The sequence below is a fragment of the Neoarius graeffei genome, chromosome 6 (genome assembly GCF_027579695.1).
Source record: "Neoarius graeffei isolate fNeoGra1 chromosome 6, fNeoGra1.pri, whole genome shotgun sequence".
Classification (NCBI taxonomy): Eukaryota; Metazoa; Chordata; class Actinopteri; order Siluriformes; family Ariidae; genus Neoarius; species Neoarius graeffei.
In genome coordinates, this window is record NC_083574.1 from 35,235,766 (window position 1) to 35,259,910 (window position 24,145).

The 24,145-nt window shown below is 41.5% G+C and overlaps 1 protein-coding gene across 1 annotated transcript in view; it reads right to left on the bottom strand.

Moving 5' to 3' along the window:
• The window catches only part of shank3a (SH3 and multiple ankyrin repeat domains 3a), a 520,369-nt gene that overhangs the window by 213,336 nt on the left and 282,888 nt on the right, over positions 1 to 24,145 (bottom strand). The window contains exons 8-9 of the mRNA XM_060923596.1: positions 12,551 to 12,628; positions 5,740 to 5,806 (exon numbers count right to left, since the gene is read on the bottom strand). Of these exons, the coding sequence (XP_060779579.1) occupies positions 5,740 to 5,806; positions 12,551 to 12,628 (145 nt within the window). The remainder of the gene's footprint in view (positions 1 to 5,739; positions 5,807 to 12,550; positions 12,629 to 24,145) is intronic.

Here is a 24,145-nt window from a genome sequence, read left to right on the forward strand (position 1 = left end):
GTTTATTTATTTAGTGCTTAAACCTAGCACTGAATTAACCCTGTCTTCTCTCTTTCCTGGCCGACAAAGAAATGATTCTGTGCATGCGCAACAGAAAAGTTGTCACTGGCTCCTCATGTGTGACGTCATGTTGTCTTGACAATGTGCAGTATTATAACAATATTGCATACTCATTCTCCATTGGGGAGAGTGGCGTAATACATGGAGGATAAGCAATATGATAACAATACTGCATAGCATCAATAAACCCGCTAGAAGGGAATAGAATACATATATATTATTTACCAGCTGGGAGGTCCATATCGTGAAATACCGTGACTGAGGTCTTGAAAATACTGACCGAGGCCTCTGGGCCGAGGTCATGGTATTTCACGATACGGACCGACCTTAAGCTGGTAAATAATATATATATTTTTTTCTTTACCAAATTCTAACAGAAAATGAGAGTGCCTGAAAGGGAAACCACATTTAGAACAAACCTGCTACAAGCTCGTCAAAAACCTGTTTGACAAGCTATGTCAGCTCGGAATTTTCCGAAAAGAAAACTTGATCTAGATCACTTCCCTGATCTAGGCAACAAAAACGTTGACAAAAAAATGCTACTATGTTTGTTGTTGTTGTGAACGAGTGAGTCGTCAAGAGTCCGTAACCAGGGTCCGGATCGTAGGATTCCAGACCGCTCGTGAGCCAATCAGAGCGCACGATTTGATGGAAACCGGACGGCGAAAAAAAATGTTTTTATTCCATAGAAAAAGTGGCCTGTATATATAATAATTATTTATATTCCATTCTAATCAAGGATTTTTTTAATCATCGAGAATAACAGTTAGGACTTTCTAAGTTTTATCATATACATTTAAGATTCATTGTTTATATTTAAGATTATACATAGAAGTATATATTTCAGATTTTAGTCATATGTATTGCCTCGGTCACAACCGGCCGTACGTGCTCCTACGACCGGTCTACGTGCAAAAAACACAAGAAACGCACGGAGGGCGCGCGTGAAACGCACAGAGGGCGCGCGTGCAACGTGCTGATTTTCGAGCCGTAGACCGGCCGCAGAGGTTCTTTGTCATGTCAAACAAACTCTACGGCCGGGTTGCAAGACAAACTTACGGCCAACGTGCGTCTTTCTCCACGAACAAAAAAAAAAAAGCAGCGATTTGGGAAACGCCAAAAATCGCATGGCCGAAAAATCGTACGTCTGGTTGTGACCTCGGCTTATTTATTTATAGCTAGTGTCTCCAATTAGTAGGCTACTTGTGGCCAGCTATGAGTTTGACACTTGAATAAAGTTCTTGATTGATTGATTGATTGATTGATTGATTGATTGATTGAAGAGTAAAGACATACAGTACTGTGTGTTGAAAGGATATTCAGTATGAGAAGATTATACAGAGTCCTGGGATGAGTTCAGGACAGTCAGTAATTGTTAGGTACAAGTCTACAGTATCCAGGTGGAGTTATACACTGAGGGAAGGGGAGAGAGTGGAAGAAACTATTTTTGGCAAGTGCAAGTTTAGTTTATGAATACAGGACCATCTATAAATGCAGAAAACTCGAAGAGGAGGTTTTATTTTATTGTTGTTGTTTTTTTTTTTTCACATGAAGTCAAGTTAAATAACCAGAGTGACTTTTTGCTGGAAAGTAAGAGCAACTTTAAAACCTTATGACCTTCTTTTTTCTGTTACAGCATAATAACTGTAGTTTTAAATTTCATGTTAGGCAGCCAGTTTTAAACATTTATTCACACATTCCAACAACTGCTTCATTAAATAAGTTTGTTTAGAGCAGGGGTTGGCAACCTTTTTGCCATGTAGTGCCAATTAGAAATAATTTTCTTGTTAGTGTGCCATTCAAATAGGTGTTGTTAACTATGTGTAATTAGACACTACACATTTTAGACGGGCAGCACGGTGGTGTAGTGGTTAGCGCTGTCGCCTCACAGCAAGAAGGTCCTGGGTTCGAGCCCCATGGCCGGCGAGGGCCTTTCTGTGTGGAGTTTGCATGTTCTCCCCGTATCCGCGTGGGTTTCCTCCGGGTGCTCCGGTTTCCCCCACAGTCCAAAGACATGCAGGTTAGGTTAACTGGTGACTCTAAATTGACCGTAGGTGTGAATGTGAGTGTGAATGGTTGTCTGTGTCTATGTGTCAGCCCTGTGATGACCTGGCGACTTGTCCAGGGTGTACCCCGCCTTTCGCCCGTAGTCAGCTGGGATAGGCTCCAGCTTGCCTGCGACCATGTAGAAGGATAAAGCGGCTAGAGATAATGAGATGAGATGAGACATTTTAGACGGATATGGATGTTTAATGCATTGAGCAAATGTAAAACACCATTGCACTTGTTTTATGCCATTAACCTCGCACACTTTAACCCACTTTATGCCAGTTGTTTGCTGCACCCTTACGTTTTCTGCCATTTCACCAATTCATCACTCAACAGTTCTGGCTGATATGGGCATGTCTTTTATTCTTGATTTTATTGGCTCTTTATTTGGCAGCCCCTCAAAAAGACTATCCAAGCTGGAGAGAAAGGCCTCCTTAAAGGTCTCATTGCATTGTTTTTTCATTAATCGTGCGGTGGTCTAGTATGACTGAATGCCCCGTGAGCCGGTTTTGGTGAAAAAAATGCTGTGGTTCTCCTGTTTCAGGCTGTTCTAGTTTGGTGGAGGAGTGGGTGGCGGGAGAATGACAGGATTTCAGGTCTTACTCATTAATATTCATGACATGTAAACGTGTTACCTCTGATTGGCTAACAGCACTGTGACACTACCTCCAGTGGGTCAGAACAAACGGATGTGGGTGTCTTTGTAAAAACTGTTTTGATTGGCTATTATGGTCTCGACATCGATGTTTTGACCAATAACAATGTAGATAACATGAATTTTACATCACATTCAACGAGATTTAAACGAGACTAAAGATGGCGACTTACAAATAATGTGTAAACATCGTTGGAGTTAATAAAGTTTGAACAGCATGAAGGAACATACCCCAACCCCCCGAAATTAATAAAAAAAATTCTCAACGGATTTGGCATAATATAAAAAGCTCATTTTTTACTCAGAAAAAGCGGGAAACTCTCATCCCTGCCTAGCTTGTGACCATGTCATGCATGCTAACGTGGAGAATATGAACATGCAAAAACCTTCGAGCAAAAAGTTCATGTTTTACTGACAGCTTGTGAGCTGGTGGTCGATCGTCTTGACGGCACAGATCCAGGGATTAAATACAACCTCGAAGCAAAACCACTACTGAAGGCATCGAAGTTTGAAAAGTCACTGTGGTTGAAATGATCAGAACACAGTACTAATGTTGCATTATACTTCGCTGGTGGTGTTCCAAAGATAAATTCCAACCATTTCTTCTTCACCTTTTCTATCTTGCAACGTTGCTCCGCTTAGGTTTCGTTTCTATCGGCGGCTCCAGCCCGACTTTGGATGCTCGTAACTCGGGCAGGGGAGGTCCCAGCCTACCCAAACTTGCCAGCCAGTGACCTCTGCCCTCTCCCCAACGAACCAGCACTGCCAGGGTGGGCTAGCCCCACACCTCGGGACGTAATTCGCCCTGAGGCAAGCCGCGGTGCTCCGCTCTGCTTAGGTTTCGTTTCTGTCGGCGACTCCAGCCCGACTTTGAATGCTCGTAACTCATGCAGGGGAGGTCCCAGCCTCCCCAAACATGCAACGTTGATGTGTTACTGCCACAAATAACACAGGCACGAACTTGTTCAGACATGTTTTTAACTTGCTGTTAGGTCCTCTTTGTTAGCTACTGACGAGATGGGCTCTGCTATCTCTCCTCGCACTGAAATCCGAACTTCCTTCCCGTGGGCGGTCGCAAGCCAAGGTGGGCGAGGCCATGAATACTAATTTTCGAAGTGACGTAAGATCGTAGGGCTTTTTCAGATCTGCTCGTTTTTCCGACTATTTTCTTTCATAAGCTAATACAGGGAATGAGGGTAGAATTACATTTTCACATGCAGCATGCATATGCAACTCGGCGTGAACTATGGTATTTCAAAAAGAGCCAGTATTAAACGTTTTTGGTAAAAGGCACCTTTAATGTATTCACGGTCTGTGAATGGCTTTCCATGTTTAGCTAAGCAGTGAGAAATTATATAGCTAGCTTCAGTGGCATTGTTTTTAGCTGAGGCAAAGACTTTTAAAGCGTGGGCTTGCTTCCCATATCTGCACACTGCACGTGAGATTGATTCGTCCCTATCTGCCTGATCTTTGAAAGTCTTTTTGTGCTTTGCCTCGAAATGACGTTTAACACTGGATGTTCGACACACAACACTTTCAAAACACAACGTGCACACAGCACGGTCCCTCTGAGAAACGATCCCATATACTTTGGTCCACGAGGAGAGGAAAGCCCGAACTGTCAGCTTCTTTGCCATCTTAGCGCAAGTGCTGCATCAAGTGGGCCCATCTTGTGAGAAATATGGGGGGGGCACTATATTGTTGTGTAGCAGGGGTGGGCGATTATTTTTTCCATGGGGCCACATGAGAAACAGAAAATTTTGTGGAGGGCCGGATCAAAAGGCTGAACTAAATTCTGCATAATATTAATTGTATTTCTTTATATAAAGCAATAAATAACATTGTTTTTACAAGCTGCTAAGACTGGTGAGAGTATGGAAAAAACGAGGTTGCCTTACAAAAAAATGTCATTTATTCAATCAAATTTCCCAAAACAATGGTTAATAAAATGTGAACGTTTGTACCATTTTTTTTCCAGTCACATTCACCCCAAAACACAATAAAGACATCACAATATTGTCTTTCTACTACTATGCATGTATGTATATCCAAATATCAAGCAAGATACATCATATTATAATAATGATGCCCACATTTGTAGTCTAATCACCTCATTTGGTGTTTTTCAGTTTTTTATTTGTTCAGCGAGAGAAATCTAGACTCTGTTGGTCTTTAACGAGTGCATCAAAGTCAGGTTGAATATCTGAGGTGGAGATGCGAAGCACAGCTGACAGATGATCATCAGTCGATTCGGTGTTGGAATCAGATCTACAGATTGGCTTGGGCTCCGGCGCCTGCTGGTGACGTCACACTATGTGATTGGCTGGACCGTTTGAAGGATGACGTACAAGTTTGTGGTTGGTCTGGACAAATTACGGAAGTAGTTATCGGGGGATTAGGTTTCGTGGGATTTCATGTCATGTTCATGTCGCGCGCATTGCGTTTTTGTTGAACACAACTTAAAAATCAAAGCAATGCACATTCAGTCCATGCATGGGGTAAAATTAGAAAATATGTTTATTTTGTAATTTCTAATTAACCTTACACGGGCCAGTCAGAATGAACCAAAGGGCCGGATGCAGCCCGCGGGCCGTAAAATGCCCAGGTCTGTTGTGTAGTCATGCTAAAAGAGCAGGCTCACCATGCAACAGCCAATGACAGTTCAAGATGACGTTTGAACATTTTTAATGTGTTGAATAATTAGGTTTGTGTATCATCGTCAGTGTGCCACTGGAAATTCCTCGGCGTGCCAGTTGTGGCACACATGCCTAGGGTTGCCGACCCCTGGTTTAGAGTAAACTACTTTCTGTTCTTCGCTCAAAACACGGAAAGCTGTTGAAATGTTATGTCCTTGTAAATTAGATATGGTATGTTAGATAATGAGTAGGTTGAAATAATGCTACAGTGAAAACATACAGTAATAGCACAAATGATTTATGAGAAGGGGGAAAAAAAGTGGTTTTCAATCCACTCACCAACGTCTGATGCTTTGTGAACTTTTATTATTTCTGCCAGGTCAAAATTTCCAGCTATAATAGCCACCTAAAGAAAAAGGATGAGAAATTTCAATCAGTAATTGTTATAATATTTATTTCCTGACTGATTATCCAAAACAGTCACCCACATGTTCACATGATCACACATAATTATGTTGCGTAATATCCACATTACACAACAATGCAGGACTAATGTGAAATTGTTGTTAGAGCATTAATTCTTGATACAGAGATATAATGGAGTATCATTAATGATGCATACTGTAAATCAGGAGGACAATTAACATTCTCCTTCTCTTTGTTTCTCCTGGCCTTGATCTCTGCCCTCTCTACAGTATGTTCTCTCCCCCTCTCTCTGATTAGCTTTTCTCCATTACACATCTGCACCAGATTTTGGCAGCTGTCTAATGGCTCTGTGGGTGCAGTAGTGCCATGTTAACCTTCTCTTCCTTTGTATAATCAAGTTAGCTTTGATCTATGCTTGAAGTCTCCGTCAATCTCAATTCAACAGAAATGAGAAGTGTCTAAGTACACCTCATTAAGTGACACAATTACATGCGTATGACTTTGAAATTATTACATAAAAATGTGACTTAATAATCCTTAATAATCATCTATATGAATCTTCAGAGTTCCTTACTTTGCGTGTAGTCTCACGGACAATTTGCTGAATTCCGAGCTCAGACTGGGCGTTATCAACAAGTTCATTTTCATGATCTAAACATTCATTCCAGGATATTATTGATCACGATAAGTACTTTATTCTGATCAAGGTCACTGTGGATCTGAAGTCTAACACAGGAACACTGGATGTGAGCTGGGAATCCACCTACACTGCTCATCTCAGGGCACTGTGCACACACACATCAACTAGGGCTAATTTACCATAGCCAGTCCACCTATAGGGATCATACTGTAGGTAATAAAGAACGCAACTGGAGTTGCTTGAAATTCTTGAAGATGTTTCACCTCTCATCCGAAAGGCTTCTTCAGTTCTGTTTGACTAGTGACTTTGAAATTATTACATAAAAATGTGACTTAATAATCCTTAATAATCATCTATATTAATCTTCAGAGTTCCTTACTTTGCATGTAGTCTCTCGGACAATTTGCTGAATTCCGAGCTCAGACTGGGCGTCATCAACAAGTTCATTTTCATGATCTAAACATTCATTCCAGGATATTATTGATCACGATAAGCACTTTATTCTGTTCATGTGAGTCAACTGGACTTGCTTGAAATTCTTGGACATTTCATCTCTCACCCGAAAGGCTTCTTCAGTTCTGTTTGACTAGTGGGGAGTTCCAGGTATTTATCCTCTAGTGGATCAAAAGCAAACCCTAAGGAGAGTCGTTGAGTCATCCTGTAGGTGTAGGTCACTGGGGGCCGGGTGTGAACAGTGTTAGCAGCCTCGAGAGTCATTAGGGTGATCTGTGGGTCGTTGGCTTTCTCTGCCATCATATGAGTCACTGAAGTCAGCTGAGGCTACATCCACACGACAACGGCAACGAGATGTTATTTAAAAATATATCGCGTCCAAATGGGCAACGATCAGTAAAATATCAGGTCCATATGGCAACGCAACGCTTGCTGAAAACGATGCAATACACATGCCACACCTCTAGGGGCGCTGTAAGACGGTCCCTTCGGAGACACCAGAACAATAGAAGAAGTAAGGACGCATGCGCATAAACTATTATGCACGAGACTTCATATTAGCCACAAAGTCAGGAAAATCTGTTTGTAAAATTACATTATAATGACCAAATACAATGAAAAGTATTTTTCCAGTCTCACCTGTGAAAGGTAATCCCATGTGATCTCGTTTGGACGGCAAACCTGTTGGTACAGTTAAATGCAGCTAATCTTTATTCTCCGCTTTGACCTTTCCAATATGGCGGCGAGGATGACGTATGATTCTACGCGGAAGGCGGCGTCTTTAATGGTCCGGAATAAATTGAATACTACATGTTGATGGATTAATTTGTTGTTTCTCACCTGTGAAAGGTAATCCCATGTGATCTCGTTTGGACGGTAAACCTGTTGGTACAGTTAAACGCAGCACATGAATCTTTATTCTCCGCTTTGACCTATCCAATATGGCGGCGAGGATGACGTATGATTCTACGCGGAAGGCGGCGTCTTTAATGGTCCGGAATAAATTGAATGCTACACGTTGATGGATTAATTTGCTCTTCTACGCCCTTTTTGAGGAATGTATTGTAGGACTTAAACCAACATCTGAAGAGGTGAGATCGCTCCTTTTTTTCCCTATTTTTGCTGGCGGGATTGACTCTGCCCTAAGGGCAGAGTCTCTCTCTCTCTCTCTCTCTCTCTCTCTCTCACTTTGCACCATTACACAATAAATATTCACAGTGAAAATATTTTGTAAGCGCGTTTCATGAACCAAGTTATAGGATTTGTTGACAACTCGCATCGACTTCGTTACACTTCTACCCGGTGTGAAGCACTCACAGTCATGTGGTTGTGACGTCATCATAAACAAATCCGTTCTACTCATCCAGACGACTTCACAACGGCAACGTTGCCAGATCTTTCCACTCTGGAACCCGTTCTCAAAAAGATTGCGTTTTGGGCACCCAAAACGCCGGTGCCGTGTGGACGCCAGGCCTAAACGATAAGCAATTGTATCGGAGTCACCTGAATCCGTTGCCGTGTGGACAGGGCCTGAGTTTTGGTGTGGATGTGTATTCCAGGGCAGCACGGTGGTGTAGTGGTTAGCATTGTCGCCTCACAGCAAGAAGGTCTGGGTTCGAGCCCCGTGGCCGGCGAGGGCCTTTCTGTGCGGAGTTTGCATGTTCTCCCCGTGTCCGCGTGGGTTTCCTCCGGGTGCTCCGGTTTCCCCCACAGTCCAAAGACATGCAGGTTAGGTTAACTGGTGACTCTAAATTGAGCGTAGGTGTGAATGTGAGTGTGAATGGTTGTCTGTGTCTATGTGTCAGCCCTGTGATGACCTGGCAACTTGTCCAGGGTGTACCCCGCCTTTCGCCCATAGTCAGCTGGGATAGGCTCTAGCTTGCCTGCGACCCTGTAGAACAGGATAAAGCGGCTAGAGATAATGAGATGTGTATTCCAGTGACCTACACCTACAGGATGAGTCAAAGGGCCCGTCCACACGAGTATGTTTTTGCCGAATCCGCATAAATACTTTATCGTTTCGGCCTCGCGTCCATGCAGATCTGGCTTTTTTGAGGTGTGAAACCGGTATTTTTTGAAAACGGGTCCCAGAGTGGGAAAATCCTAAAACGCCGGATAGCCCGGAGTCGTCTGGATGGCAAATGCAGATTTTTTCAGAAACGATGACGTATAAGCCCCGCCTCTCTAACCTTTAACCTCAGCCGCCACCGCTAGACACATCATAACAACAACAATGGTGGACTATAGGCTTCTACCATATAGTTCCACTTCATTGTCGGTCCACACAAAAGACTCTCCTCTTCCTCTCAGAGTTGCGCTGGCCATGATCGTCCTCTTCTCGTGTTATGAGCTTGTTTGTAAACAGTGTGTGACCTTTATACACATGCTCCATGTCTTCTCTTCCGGTTTTAGTGTATTGGTGTGGCGGCATCACAGTGCCACATACAGGCCTGGCATATGTACTACAGCATTTTGGGTCGTTTCCAGTGAATCCGTGTGGACGCAGATATTTCTGGAAACAATGCCGTGTTTACGGAGATTTTTTTCAAAATGACAGCATATTGGGTGAGGCCGCGTACTCGTGTGGATGGGCCCAAAGACCCATGCGACCTCAATGATTCTCCTTAGGGTTTGCTTTTGATCCACTAGAGGATAAATACCTGGAACTCCCCACTCGTCAAACAGCACTGAAGAAGCCTTTCGGATGAGAAGAAGAAGAAGAAGCCACCTTTATTTGTCACATGCACACTCAAGCACAGTGAAATTCATCCTCTGCATTTAACCCATCTGAAGCAGTGAACACACGCGCACACACCCAGATCAGTGGGCAGCCATACTACAGCACCCAGGAAGCAGCTGGGGGTTAGGTACCTTGCTCAAGGGCACTTCAGCACAAGGCCACCCCATGTTAACCTAACTGCATGTCTTTGAACTGTGGGGGAAACTGGAGCACCCAGAGGAAACCCACACCGACACGGGGAGAACATGCAAACTCCACACAGAAAGGCCCCCTGTCGGCCACTGGGCTCAAACCCAGAACCTTCTTGCTGTGAGGTGACAGTGCTAACCACTACACCACCGTGCCGCCACTGTGCAACATCTTCAAGAATTTTGAGCAAGTCCAGTTGCCTTCTTTAGCACCTACAGTTTACTATGACCTGGATGACTGAGAACCTTCACAGACACCTATAGGGATGTTTCTGGAAGGTGGAAGGAGGTGGAGGTGAAGAACCTGGAGGTTACGACTTGGGAAACATAACCTGCTCCTTGGTGATGCTTCTGTGATGTATTGTGTCCTAATCACATTTTAATAAAAATGTACTAGGAGCATTTCATTTTATCCTGATATTAACCAAACAATAAACTCTGAGCTTCACACTAGTGCTTGCTATGCTGTTAAGGTGATGATACATGGGGTGATTTTTTTGGGCAGTGTTGCTGGGCAATTGCGCTTTAACACTTTCCCACTGAGATTGGGCAACATCATTTCAATCTGAACGATTTTGATCGTTTTGGTCAACTTTTTAAGATAATCCAATCAGAGTGCAAGCAGCGAATCACATGACCACCCGAGAGCTTCTGAAATTTTCAACAGCGATGGCGGCGTCTCAACGGCAGTGGAGCGAAGAAAAAGAGAGACAACTTATATCTTGTTATGCAGGCAAGTTGTTATGTGTAAACGCAAAGTGGTGAATTTACCTCATCAAATGCTTAGAAAACCAACAGACATCTATTTTTATGTGCTCAGGTTGTAATTAGGACATCGATTTTATTTTTTTCAGCTAAGTGTAAACTGCCATTAGCTAACCACTGCTCTATAAATGGAATGGGATTTACACTACTGTTCAAAAGTTTGGGGTCACCCAGACAATTTTGTGTTTTCCATGAAAAGTCACACTTTTATTTACCACCATAAGTTGTAAAATGAATAGAAAATATAGTCAAGACATTTTTCTGGCCATTTTGAGCATTTAATCGACCCCACAAATGTGATGCTCCAGAAACTCAATCTGCTCAAAGGAAGGTCAGTTTTATAGCTTCTCTAAAGAGCTCAACTGTTTTCAGCTGTGCTAACATGATTGTACAAGGGTTTTCTAATCATCCATTAGCCTTCTGAGGCAATGAGCAAACACATTGTACCATTAGAACACTGGAGTGAGAGTTGCTGGAAATGGGCCTCTATACACCTATGGAGATACTGCACCAAAAACCAGACATTTGCAGCTAGAATAGTCATTTAGCACATTAGCAATGTATAGAGTGCATTTCTGATTAGTTTAAAGTGATCTTCATTGAAAAGAACAGTGCTTTTCTTTCAAAAATAAGGACATTTCAAAGTGACCCCAAACTTTTGAACGGTAGTGTAACTAACTAGCAGTAGTTTTTGCTAACATAGTTAGCTGAAAGTTATCACTAGCCATGTTGGGATAACGGTAACTCTCTTGCGTCAAGTTAAAAGTGATGGGCAGCTAATTTTTTTTATTTTTTATTTTGTGAGTTGTAATAGAGATTGTCTAATTTATCATCTGATCTAATTCACATACAGAGGACGACCAGTTGTGGAAACCCAAGGGCAAAACAATACAAACTTCAGGATTTAAGAAAGAAAGAAAGCCTTTCAGGAGCTCTGCCACACCCTTTTCCTCCTCAGCAGCCATCTCCTGGTCCATGTCGTTTTTTTTTTTTTTCTTTATTGCTGAGATGAGACTTAAACCATTATGTTTTAGTGATGTGTGTGTCAGTTATTAGTTATAGCATATGTGGTTGAGGCTAGTAGCATTTTTAAAGAGATTTTAAAAGTATTTACTATTATGCAGAATAATGTGGTTATTTTGACTGTTGAAAGTTAAAATAATGGCAAATTATCTTTTGACCAGAGTATCTATTCAGTTTTGTTCCAGAAGTGATGCTTACTTGAGCGAAATAAAGGCTGAAGCCAAGACAAAAGTGACAGCTGCAAATATTTCGTTGTCCATCTTTACAGTGTCTGTCTTCCTGGCAATAGATTTGCTCTTATCTGATCGGTTGTTGGCGATTGTCTGTTGCCCGAATTAGTTACCCTGTGTCTCACCTGGTTGCCTGTTGCCGGCAACATTGCCCAAAAAGTTGCCCTGCGTATCATCACCTTGCGATGAATGTTGAAGGTTGACCATGATGTGGAAGGGAAAGACTTCACTTCAGAGATTCACTTTAGAGATATTTATCATCTCATCAGAAAAATATGGAATCTTGTAACCTAAAAAAAATGTTGGCGGATCGTCCTGATTGAACATTTTTATCACACAGGTGGAAGGTAAAGGAGAGGTTGAGGGTTGATAGTAACTATAAATCATCATTTTTTGGATTTACAAAAACTAGGCATATATAATATTGATGGGATCAGCACAGAAATTTCCGGTGGTGTCAACTATTAATTTTTAAGGCTCTATAATCTTGACACACAAAAGATCAATTGGCTTATCAACAGCAGCCTACAGTCAGATTATCTAAAATATGCCATTCAAAATAAATGACTTTATAGCAATAAAAGAGTATATATTGTCCTGGAGTTAAAGCAACGGAGTGTAAGAGAAAGCGTAAGGTTAAATACGGCTGAGTGGATTGTGTGAACCGTGAGACCTGTGCTCTCACCTGGAAGGCAGTTTGGCTGTTGTAGTTCTTTATCTCTTTATTCGCTCCTCTGAACAGCAAAACACGTGCACAGCTATCCTACAGGAGAGCGAGAGAGAGAGGTGCTATCATGGCATTGCTTTAATGTCATTGTCTGTCACTGGGCAGCACTGGGTTAAGGCGAGAATTAAAAAAAGGCCAGGAAAGAGCATACACCTGATCACACAACCTCACAATCTCTTACACAGCATGTCAACATATCTCACACACACACACACGTGGTCGAGATGTGTTTAAAGTAAGCCTGAGTCTGCTGGGGTTTGTGCCCTACTTTCTGTAAGTGTATTGGTTATTGTGGAAGATGAGTACAGCTCTCACATATCCTGAAGTCCTGAAGAGCCTGTCTGAGAGCAAGTGCTTTAACACAAATCATGTGCTTTCTATCTTTCAGCGCTCTATCTTTCTCCGTCTCTTTCTCACACACACTGATGTAATCTCTCTCTCGCTCTCTCTCTCTCTCTCTCTCTCTCTCACTATCTTGCCCCTTTCACGTACGAAACCCATTAATGTATCAGATAAAAACAACACGTTTTAGAAAACAAATTTTCATTCCCACTCAGTCTTCCATATCAATAAATTAAAAGGTGTCATGTGGTCCCACCTGACTGGATTTCACAGGATGCTATGGAGCACGAACCTCTGTGAGGAGTGTAAATTATATGATGTATAATTCACAAGCACTTTTTTTTTCCCCTCGCCTACTGGTATTTAACTCATTATAACAAGGACATTAACACCCCGTGTACATTTGGTCATTCTATCTTCCTGTCAGTAACAGAAATAATTAAAAAAAAAGTTTTTATTATCAGAAATCACAGCTACAAAATTTAAAAGCAAACTGTGCTTTTTTTTCTTTTGCAAGTCAAAAAATGAAATGGCAAGCGAAATAAAAAGAAAAGAGTCAGGTTTTCTGAAACCTGTGGTTGTCACTGATGGATAACATGAGCGATTCACTGAGCAGTGTGAACCTGAAATCTGAAATCACATGTACTAGATGGTTTTTGTGCTGGTAGGTAATGCCAGCCCTTTCCTCTGGCTACCACCACAAGTATATTTCAGACCTCAGGGAAACACTGTCACTGCATCATCATTTATGTCACCACGAGCAATGTCACAATGGGTCACAAGATGTTAATCTAATGGTTCCAATTCCCACTGGACCCGTGGCAAAAGATTAACGCTAATTTAACTTGGTTTGCCAGGGGATAGATTAATGTTTTGACTTTACCATTTTGCTCCCATTCACACACAACACCATTACAGCATAACAGCGGTAGATAAATGGAACAGAGAATCTGTCTCACAAATCAACACAATGTTTGCAAGCTCTCCCAGTGGGTGGTAGTGTTGTAGTCAAGAGCACCTAAACTGAGACCAAGTCATGACCAAGACGAGGGTGTATCGAGCCAAAGACAAGACCAAGATTTTGAGGGGTTGAGATCAAGTCATGACCAAGACCAGAGAGTTTCGAGACCAAAACAAGACCAAGACATTGAGGGGTTGAGACCAAGTCATGACCAAGACCAGAGAGTATTGAGACCAAGACAAGACCAAGCCTTTGAGGGGTTGAGACCAAGTCATGACCAAGACCAGAGAGTTTCGAGACCAAGACAAGACCAAGATTTGAGGAGTTGAGACCAAGTCATGACCAAGACCAGAGAGTATTGAGACCAAGCCAAGGCCAAGCCTTTGAGGGGTTGAGACCAAGTCATGACCAAGACCAGAGAGTATTGAGACCAAGCCAAGGCCAAGCCTTTGAGGGGTTGAGACCAAGTCATGACCAAGACCAGGGTGTATCAAGACCAAGATAAGACCAAGTCCTTGAGGGGTTGAGACCAAGTCATGACCAAGACCAGGGTGCATCGAGACCAAGACAAGACCAAGACATTGAGGGGTTGAGACCAAGTCATGACCAAGACCAGAGAGTATTGAGACCAAGACAAGACCAAGCCTTTGAGGGGTTGAGACCAAGTAATGACCAAGACCAGAGAGTTTCGAGACCAAGACAAGACCAAGATTTGAGGGGTTGAGACCAAGTCATGACCAAGACCAGAGAGTATTGAGACCAAGACAAGACCAAGATTTTGAGGGGTTGAGACCAAGTCATGACCAAGACCAGAGAGTATCGAGACCAAGCCAAGACCAAGCCTTTGAGGGGTTGAGACCAAGTCATGACCAAGACCAGGGTGTATCAAGACCAAGATAAGACCAAGTCCTTGAGGGGTTGAGACCAAGTCATGACCAAGACCAGGGGTGTATTGAGACCAAGTCAAGACCAGGACCAGACCAGTGTGTGTGAAGGGGGTGGAAGGAGTGACAGCCATTAACAGCAAGAAAAAAAATTGAATTAGCAATGAGTCACATTATTGGTTGTCATTGAATCAGGAAATTTTCCATTCAATCACAGTAATGACTGTTGACAAATCAGACAATGCACAGGCAATTTAGTGAAATCCCCACAGTTGTGGTCTTGACTGGTCTTGAAATAAAATACTGAGTCTCTGTCTGAGACAACATCGAGTAAAAATATGGTTGATTCCGAGACGAGATCAAGACCTTCAAAAAGTGATCTTGAGACCAAGACCGATCTCAAGTACTACAACACTAATGGGTGGGGCTTAATTTGACTTGCTAAGGACTTGTGGTGTTAATGATTTGCGACAGTGTGAATGTTTGTATGTAACCATGTGTCAGTCATGTACGAAATACAGTAGATGTGGATTTGCTAGCTCCGGTTGTGCCTTTTTGAAAATCAATATATAATTTCAGCAGACTGAATTATCAGAGTAATGATTGAGCGGCTCAATCATAACCAAACTCTAAAAACCTCTAAAAATGTATCCACAGTTATGCTCTCTCTCTCTCTCTCTCTCTCTCTCTCTCTCTCTCTCTCAGATTCACCTCAGATCCCAGCAGTATTGTCACTGTCACTGTTGCTGGCCTGCGCTGTTATTTTTATAAGATCACTGCTTACAGACAGACCTAACCAGCTCTATCTGTACTCTATTAAAAATGGGCCAGATGTAATCACACAGTTTACGCTGTTCTAGCACACAACACAGCATCCAACCTGTGTAGTGGTCACCATGTAGAGAGGTAGGCAGTAGGTGACCTCTACTGGTGAGAGGAGGAATGACGACCCTCTTGTTCTCTGTCCTTGACTCTAAACGAATGCTTAATTACCTTAACAGAGCCTCTGAATAATGTATGAAAAATTCCAGCAGCTTAATGCTACTAACTAAAAACACTAATGAAGCTCGACTCGACTCCCCGTCATTATTAGTTTCACTTCAGCAGTGTGTTTCTTCTGGGATAGATGGTGCAATGAGAAGTGTGTGTGTAAGCTAGCAGAAGTAGTAGGTAGGAGCAGTGTGTATGCAGTGTTGGATTTGCGAAAGAGGGTCTGTTTGCATGCGCGCACACACAGTACGCATGCTGTCAATCAAAATTATGAAGAAATATTTTAAATGGCTTCATATTTATTATTTAATCTGACCAAAAGCATTTTAATTTTTTACTGGTTAAAGCGGCGGTAAAGAAATTGTTCAAGAAAAAAAAAAAAACTATAAAAAATGCTGAACAGCAAAACTGCTTCAGGCTTAATACCAAGAGTGTCATGTAATACAGTAATTTTCTTTTCTCTATTAACTGGCTGTCATGGCCTTTAAAAGGAAGAACACTTCGATTAAATTTAATAATTTGTTTAGAACCGTATTAGCCACAATAAATAAAATCAGAGCAGACTAAAAGCAATTTAGACAGAGAGCGAGAAATTCATTGCATATCACCCGGGTATCTCTGTTATACAGGAAATACTCATGTTGTTCACATGCTGTGTGCTACACATGTTAGCTATCTGACTAGCATACAGAGTGAAAACAAATTATGCCTGAATGTCACTTGAAAATGTTCTCAGCAGAAATCCCATCTGATTGCCTTATGTTTACTAGGTAGCTAACATTAGCAGCAGTGGAAAGAAAAAAAAAAGATAAACATGACTTAATCTTACTCACAGAAACCCTGCAAGTTTAGAGAGATAGCTACGGTACCAAGAATTGTGCAAATGTACAAATATAAATGCCTTTTACAAATGTAAATTGTATTAATGTCAGTCAGGCTTGTAGTCGACTCGTGCCCTAATTTTAAGGACTCGTGACTTGACTTGGACTTGAGCACTGATGACTCAGACTTGAACTCGGATTCGTGCATTAACTGCATTAGGACTTGTAGATTGGAGATGAGGACTCTGATTTTTTTCTTTATTTTTTGTAACATGCCATAATAATTTGGCATAAGATATTTATATTTATATCTAGATTAATTTTATACTCATTTCATGCAAGAGAATGCACATTCACCTGTTTATACTTTATGTTCAGGAAAAAACTAACGTTAATGGTGCTAAAATGCCTGGAGAGAAGCCCCTAGGATTGTCTGCTTTGCTTATACAGACTTCTCATGCAGTGGGAAAAAATACGCTTCTATGTGTTCCATATGCAGAAGAACTATCGAGGAGATGACGGGGACAACCTTGAATGTCAATCATCGTTTGGCGAGACTCCACCCAGAGAAGGAAGTGACATGCTGTGTTCATCATGCTGTTGATAGCGGGGCTTGCTGAGAGATGAACTAGCTAGTGTTAACCCTCTCTCATGTTATTTGCCATGTTGATAGCGGGGCTTGTGTCGGACTCAAATCTGATCAGTACTGGACTCGATTTGGACTCGACGCGAAATTTTCTGTAATGACTTGGACTTGACTTGGACTTGAACACTGGGAACTTGAGACTGGACTTGGGGTTTAGTGACTTGACTACAACACTGATGTCAGTGTCATATGAATGACGTGTTTCTAAATGACTTCATTCCTCCATATATGGACCACCACCTCTAGCTTCCATATATGGACTTGCAGATTTGACAAATCCAGAAGCGGATTTGCATGATCTACACACCGAGCCTGGTTAAGCTCAGAAATAAGATGCTCTATAACTCTGACAAATAAGCAGCACATATTATTATACACATTTAAATCATGAGCCTAATGTTTGAAGAGTTGGATTATGTTTATTAATTATATCAGTACTTAGACGTTCTGAACTTTTTACTGTCAACTATTTTATTATAAGCCCCTGTATGAGAGCCATAGCCAGATATTAATCTGTTTGTCCTGTTTTCTTGTCGAATGACAACAGAGTATACAGTACCATTATTATTATTTACGTGAGCTTTTCAGCTACATGCCTTATGGTTCGGAAAGTAAGCTATGAAGAGGGATGAAGGGATTCTCTGTCTGTTTCTGTTGGTGTTAGAGTGTTGTTGTTTTTTTCTCTATTATCGATCAGTTTATATACATGACATTAGTGAGGGTCAGCTCAGGTGTAATCTCATTGCAGTGGACTAAATGAAGAAAAACAACTCTACCACTTCTATATAGTGCACATACATTGATGAACAATCACAGCTGCTCTCACTGATCAGCAGGGCTGGAGGAAAAGATATCAAAATGTTGGGAATGGCAAAATAACAAACATGTCTTGATGTACAGTGCCTTGCAAAAGTATCCGTTTCTCTTAGTGTTTGTCCTGTTTTGTCACGTTACAAGCTGGAATTAAAATGGATTTTTGGAGGGTTAGCGCCATTTGATTTACACAACATACCTACCACTTTAAAGGTGCAAATTGTTGTTTTATTGTGACACAAACAATAATTAAGATGAAAAAACAGAAATCTGGAGTGTGCATAGGTATTAACCCCCCCAAAGTCAATACTTTGTAGAACCACCTTTTGCTACAATTATAGCTGCAAGTCTCTTGGGGTATGACTCTATTAGCTTAGCACATCTAGCCACTGGGATTTTTGCCCATTCCTCAAGGCCTTTTGTATACTTTTGCATTGGGCTGCTTTTCATCTTTCTTGATGGTTCCACCAGGCCCAGATTGAAGAACGAGATTAAAAAAAAGGGAAAAAAAAGGCAAAACTGCTCCATCTCCTTCAAGTTAGATGGGCTGCTTTGGTGTAGAGCAATCTTCAAGTTATGCCACAGATTCTCAATTGGATTGAGGTCTGGGCTTTGACTAGGCCATTCCAAGACATTTAAATGTTTCCCTTTTAACTACTCCAGTGTAGCTTTAACAGTATGTTTAGGGTCATTGTCCTGCTGGACCATGGACCTTCATCTTAGTCTTAAACCTCTGCCTGACTCAAACAGGTTTTCCTCCAGAATTGCCCTGTATTTAGTGCCATCCATCTTTCCTTCAGTCCTGACCAGCTTTCCGGTCCCTGCAGATGAAAAACATCCCCACAGCATGATGCTGCCACCACCATGCCTCATTGTAGGGATGGTGATCTCGGGATGTTGGGTTTGTGCCACACATGGCATTTCCCACGATGGCCAAAAAGTTCAATTTTTGTCTTTATTTGACCAGAGAATCTTCTTCCATGTGTTTGGGGAGTCTGCCACATGCTGTTGGGAAAACTACAAATGTGTTTCATGAAGCAATAACTTTTTTCTGGCCACTCTTCCATAAAGCCCCACTCTATAGGGTGTACAGCTTAAAGTGGTCATATGGACAGATACTCCCATCTCCGCTGTGGATCTTTGCAGCTCCCTCAGTGTTATCGTTGGTGTCTTTGTTGCATCTCTGATTAATGCCCTCCTTGCCCGGTCTGTGAATTTTGGTGGGTGGCCTTATCTTGTCAGGTTTGTAGTGGTGCCATGTTCTTTCTATTTTGATATATATTATAACCCAAACCTGATCTACAGTATATTTCTCCATAACTTTGTCTCTGACCTGTTTGGAGGCTCCTTGGTTCTCATGTTGCTTGCTTACTAGTGTTGCAGAGTCAGGGTTCTTCCAGAACAGGTTGATTTATACAGACATCATGTGACAGATCATGTGACACTTTGATTGCACACAGGTGGATCTTAATCAACTAATTATGTGACTTATGAGGTGAATTGGTTGGACCAGCTCTTATTTAGGGGTTTCATATGAAAGGGGGTGAATACTTATGCACACTCCAGATTTCCGTTTTTTTCATCTTAATTATTGTTTGTGTCACAATAAAAATAAAAAAAAATGTGCACCTTTAAAGTGGTAGGCATGTTGTGTAAATCAAATGGTGCTAACCCCCCAAAAATCCATTTTAATTCCAGCTTGTAATGCGACAAAACAGGACAAACACCAAGGGGGATGAATACTTTTGCAAGGCACTGTACAGTATTAGTATCATGTTTATAAAGAGTGGGTCATTTAACTCCTTTACCTCCAGAACAGTTTTAATCCTTCTTGGAAGGCTGTGATACACGTCCTGAGGGGTTTGTGGTGGAATGTTGGACTGTTTATTCAAGGAAACCTTGATTTGTTCTTTAAGCAATGAAGGAGGCGGATATCCAATGCTCTGTTGTCTCAAAGCTCCAGAACATCCCTTAATGACCTGATGACATTTAAATCTGGTCATTGAGGAGGCCATGGAAGACAATTGATCAAATCCAGGTGTCCATCAAACCCCATAATGGTGGATCTGGTCCTGTACATTTGGTCATATTTATTGGCTGTTAAGGTAATGATACTCAGGGCAACTTTTTGGGCAATGTTACCGGCAATGGGCAACCAGGTCAGACACAGAGCAACTAATTCAGGCAACAGACAATTTGCAACAACCAATCAGATAAGAGCAAATCTATTGCCAGGGAGACAGACACTGCAAAGATACAGACATTGAAACATTTGCAGCTGTCACTTTTGTCTTGGCTTCAGCATTTATTTTGCTCAAGACATTCTCTATGACAACTCACAAAAAAATAAAAAAATAAAAAATCATGAGCTACCTATCACTTTTAACTTGACGCAAGTGAACTACCGTTATCCCTATGTAGCTCATGATAACTTTCAGCTAACTATTTTAGCAAAACCCACCACTTGTTAGCTAAATCCCATTCAACCTCTATGGAGTGGTGGTTAGCTAACGGCAGTTTTTACTTAGCTGAAAAAAAAAAGCAATGTCTTAATTCCAATCTGAGCACATAAAGATAGATGTCTGTTGGTTTTCTAAGCATTTGATGAGGTAAATTCACCACTTTGGGTTTACACATAACTTGCCGACATAAAAATATATAAGCTGTCTCTTTTTTTCTTCGATCCACTGCCGTTGAGACACCACCATCTTTGCTGAAAATTTCAGAAGCTCTCAGGTGGTCATGTGATTCGCTGCTAACACTCTGATTGAGTGATCTTAAAAAGTTGCTCAAAACGATCAAAATCGTTCAGATAGAAATTATGTTGCCCAATCTCAATGGGAAGGTGTTAAAGCGTATTTGCCCAGCAACATTGCCCAAAAAGTTACCCTGTGTATCATCACCTTTATCCGACTGTCCAAAGCAATTCTTGGACCTAAAGAGTTCCATGAGATGGTGTCCCAAACTGGAGCAAATCCCCCATTCTGCTTAAGGGACATTCCACCGAATGGGTGCCATTTGCTTGTTGTACCACTCCCAAATTAAACCTAATTTGTTATATCTTTTCAACACTGATTATAATAACACACATACTTAACTATTCAAAAGGTGTATTGGTCAACCTCTGGCTATGTTATTTATTTTTTTACAAGGTCTGGAAGTCAAAGATGGCTGCATACTCTTTATATGAGTAACAGGACTGAAAGTAACAGGACTGAGTTTTTAGCCTAGGATTAGCTAATACATGGAATTAAGCCACATGGCATCATCGCTAATAGCATGACCACACTTAGCACATTCTAGTCATTTACCAAAAATCTCATCTCATCTCATTATCTCTAGCCGCTTTATCCTTCTACAGGGTCACAGGCAAGCTGGACCCTATCCCAGCTGACTATGGGCGAAAGGCGGGGTACACCCTGGACAAGTCGCCAGGTCATCACAGGGCTGACACATAGACACAGACAACCATTCACATTCACACCTACAGTCAATTTAGAGTCACCAGTTAACCTAACCTGCATGTCTTTGGACTGTGGGGGAAACCGGAGCACCCGGAGGAAACCCACGCGGACACGGGGAGAACATGCAAACTCCGCACAGAAAGGCCCTCGCCGGCCCCGGGGCTCGAACCCAGGACCTTCTTGCTCTGAGGCGACAGCGCTAACCACTACACCACCGTGCCGCCCTACCAAAAATCTGTATTTTTAAAATAAAAAATTTCATCTAAGAAATAGTAATTTAAGTAACAGGACAGTATGTTGACATTGACCTTATCAGTCAAAGTTAAAAAAAAAAAATCATCAAATATACAGAAAAGTAAATGAGAGAAGTAACTTTTGGTCTTCCCATGGCCTTCAGAAGACACAATTAATGTAACTTCCTGTTGAGCAAGTGATTTATGGAATGTTCCAAATTTATCAGCTGGGGTAATGTGTTTGGGTAACAGGACTGAGTGAAAACCCAGGGACACGACTAAAATGTGTATTTTAACGAAGATATTGTGGATTTCTTATGAAAAAAAAATATTTAAACCATGGATAGGATATGGAGTCACACAACAGTGCAAAAGAAATACTGTTTCTGAAGGATTTTAATCATAATATTTCATAGTTAAGTATAAAGTTAGAGTGCGGGGACATGTAACACATGCTATTTTTCAGTGTTTTAGGTAGTTTTTATTAATCCTTACAATCATATATCTTAAATTTGAAATCAGATCAATGTGCAGGACATTCTGCGTAATAAGGAAATGTATTTTAAAGTACATTTTTATGTGCATTTATACATATAATTTTCTAGGGATGGAAATGGCACCGATTCGGTGGAATGGCTCTTAACAGTCGGTGCCAGACATGGTGGTCTGAAAGCAGTCTTTGGTTTCATCCAAACATAAATCCATCCAGATGTAGGAAATAAGATGAAAGTAGACTATAGTATGCTTTTGCATTCTTTTGTGCTCCCTGACACCAAGTTATGCAGCTTCATACACAAGGTTGCCATTTGATACACATGGTTTCTGAATGGTAGCTCTCACATGAATCTGAGCTTTGTGAAGCAGATAGCATGCGGTTTCTGTTGAGACGGGGTTAAAGAGGTGATCGTTCAGTTCTGTGGCTATTTTTATTGCTTTGCTTTTCAGACCACTGCACCTGCGATTCACACACCCACTCTTTGGCCTTTCTGGAACTATGTTAATTGTCTCGTATGGTTTAGAAATGACACAGACCTCTTTTATAGCTGATACATGCTGTTAATTTTTAATTAACCTGATAGACACATGCAGCTGAGTTTTTAATTTTGATTTCATCATTTCACAGTCAAGACCCTTTCTCATTTGGTGCTTGTTATTTTATCTGCCCTCTGTATTGTGACATATAATACAAGAGTGCTCTGACAGCACAATATCCCCTGCTGGGAACTAGGCCATAACTCTGGTAAAATGAAACTGAATTGAACGAAATTACAATATGTGTATTACCAACATATACCAAAGAATCCTGTCACGTTTTGTGAAATTCCTCCCAAAATTGTGAGAGGAGTTGATTTCAGAAAGTGAGTACCCTTCCTGGGATGGACGGATGGATGGACATCACCACGACATAATCCCCCTTTGGGCCTTTCAGCCAGTGGGGGATAATAAAAATTGGAGGGAAGTTGATTTCAGAAAACAAGCACATCTTGATCAAATTGTCAAAATACAAGTTTGTTAATAATCAAGGGCATAACTCTGGTAAAATTTGCCCAAATTATAACACAATTTCAATATATGTATAACTGTCATATAACAAAGCCTTTTGCCAAGTTTGCTGAAATTCCTTCACAAATTGTGAGAGGAGTTGATTTCAGAAGAACGTACACCCTCATGAAATTGTCAAAGTACAAGTTATTTAATCAAGGGTCAAAACTCTGATAAAATTTTCACAAATGAAATTAAGTCACAATATGTGTATTACCAGGCGGCACGGTGGTGTAGTGGTTAGCGCTGTCGCCTCACAGCAAGAAGGTCCTGGGTTCGAGCCCCGTGGCCGGCGAGGGCCTTTCTGTGTGGAGTTTGCATGTTCTCCCCGTGTCCGCGTGGGTTTCCTCCGGGTGCTCCGGTTTCCCCCACAGTCCAAAGACATGCAGGTTAGGTTAACTGGTGACTCTAAATTGACCGTAGGTGTGAATGTGAGTGTGAATGGTTGTCTGTGTCTATGTGTCAGCCCTGTGATGACCTGGCGACTTGTCCAGGGTGTACCCCGCCTTTCGCCCATAGTCAGCTGGGATAGGCTCCAGCTTGCCTGCGACCCTGTAGAAGGATAAAGCGGCTAGAGATAATGAGATGAGATGAGATGCGTATTACCATCATATCACAAGGCCTTTTGCCAAGCTTTGAGAAATTTGTCCAAAAATTGTGAGAGGAGTTGATGTCAGAAGGCAAGCACACCTTCATGAAATTGTGAAAGTACAAGGTTGTTAAATCAAAGGCTGTAAATCTGGTAAAATGCAACCGAATTGAACAAAATAACAATATGCTGAAATATAACAATGCCTTTTCGTGAAATTCCTCCACAAATTGTGAGAGGAGTTGATTTCAGAAGGAAAAAAACACTC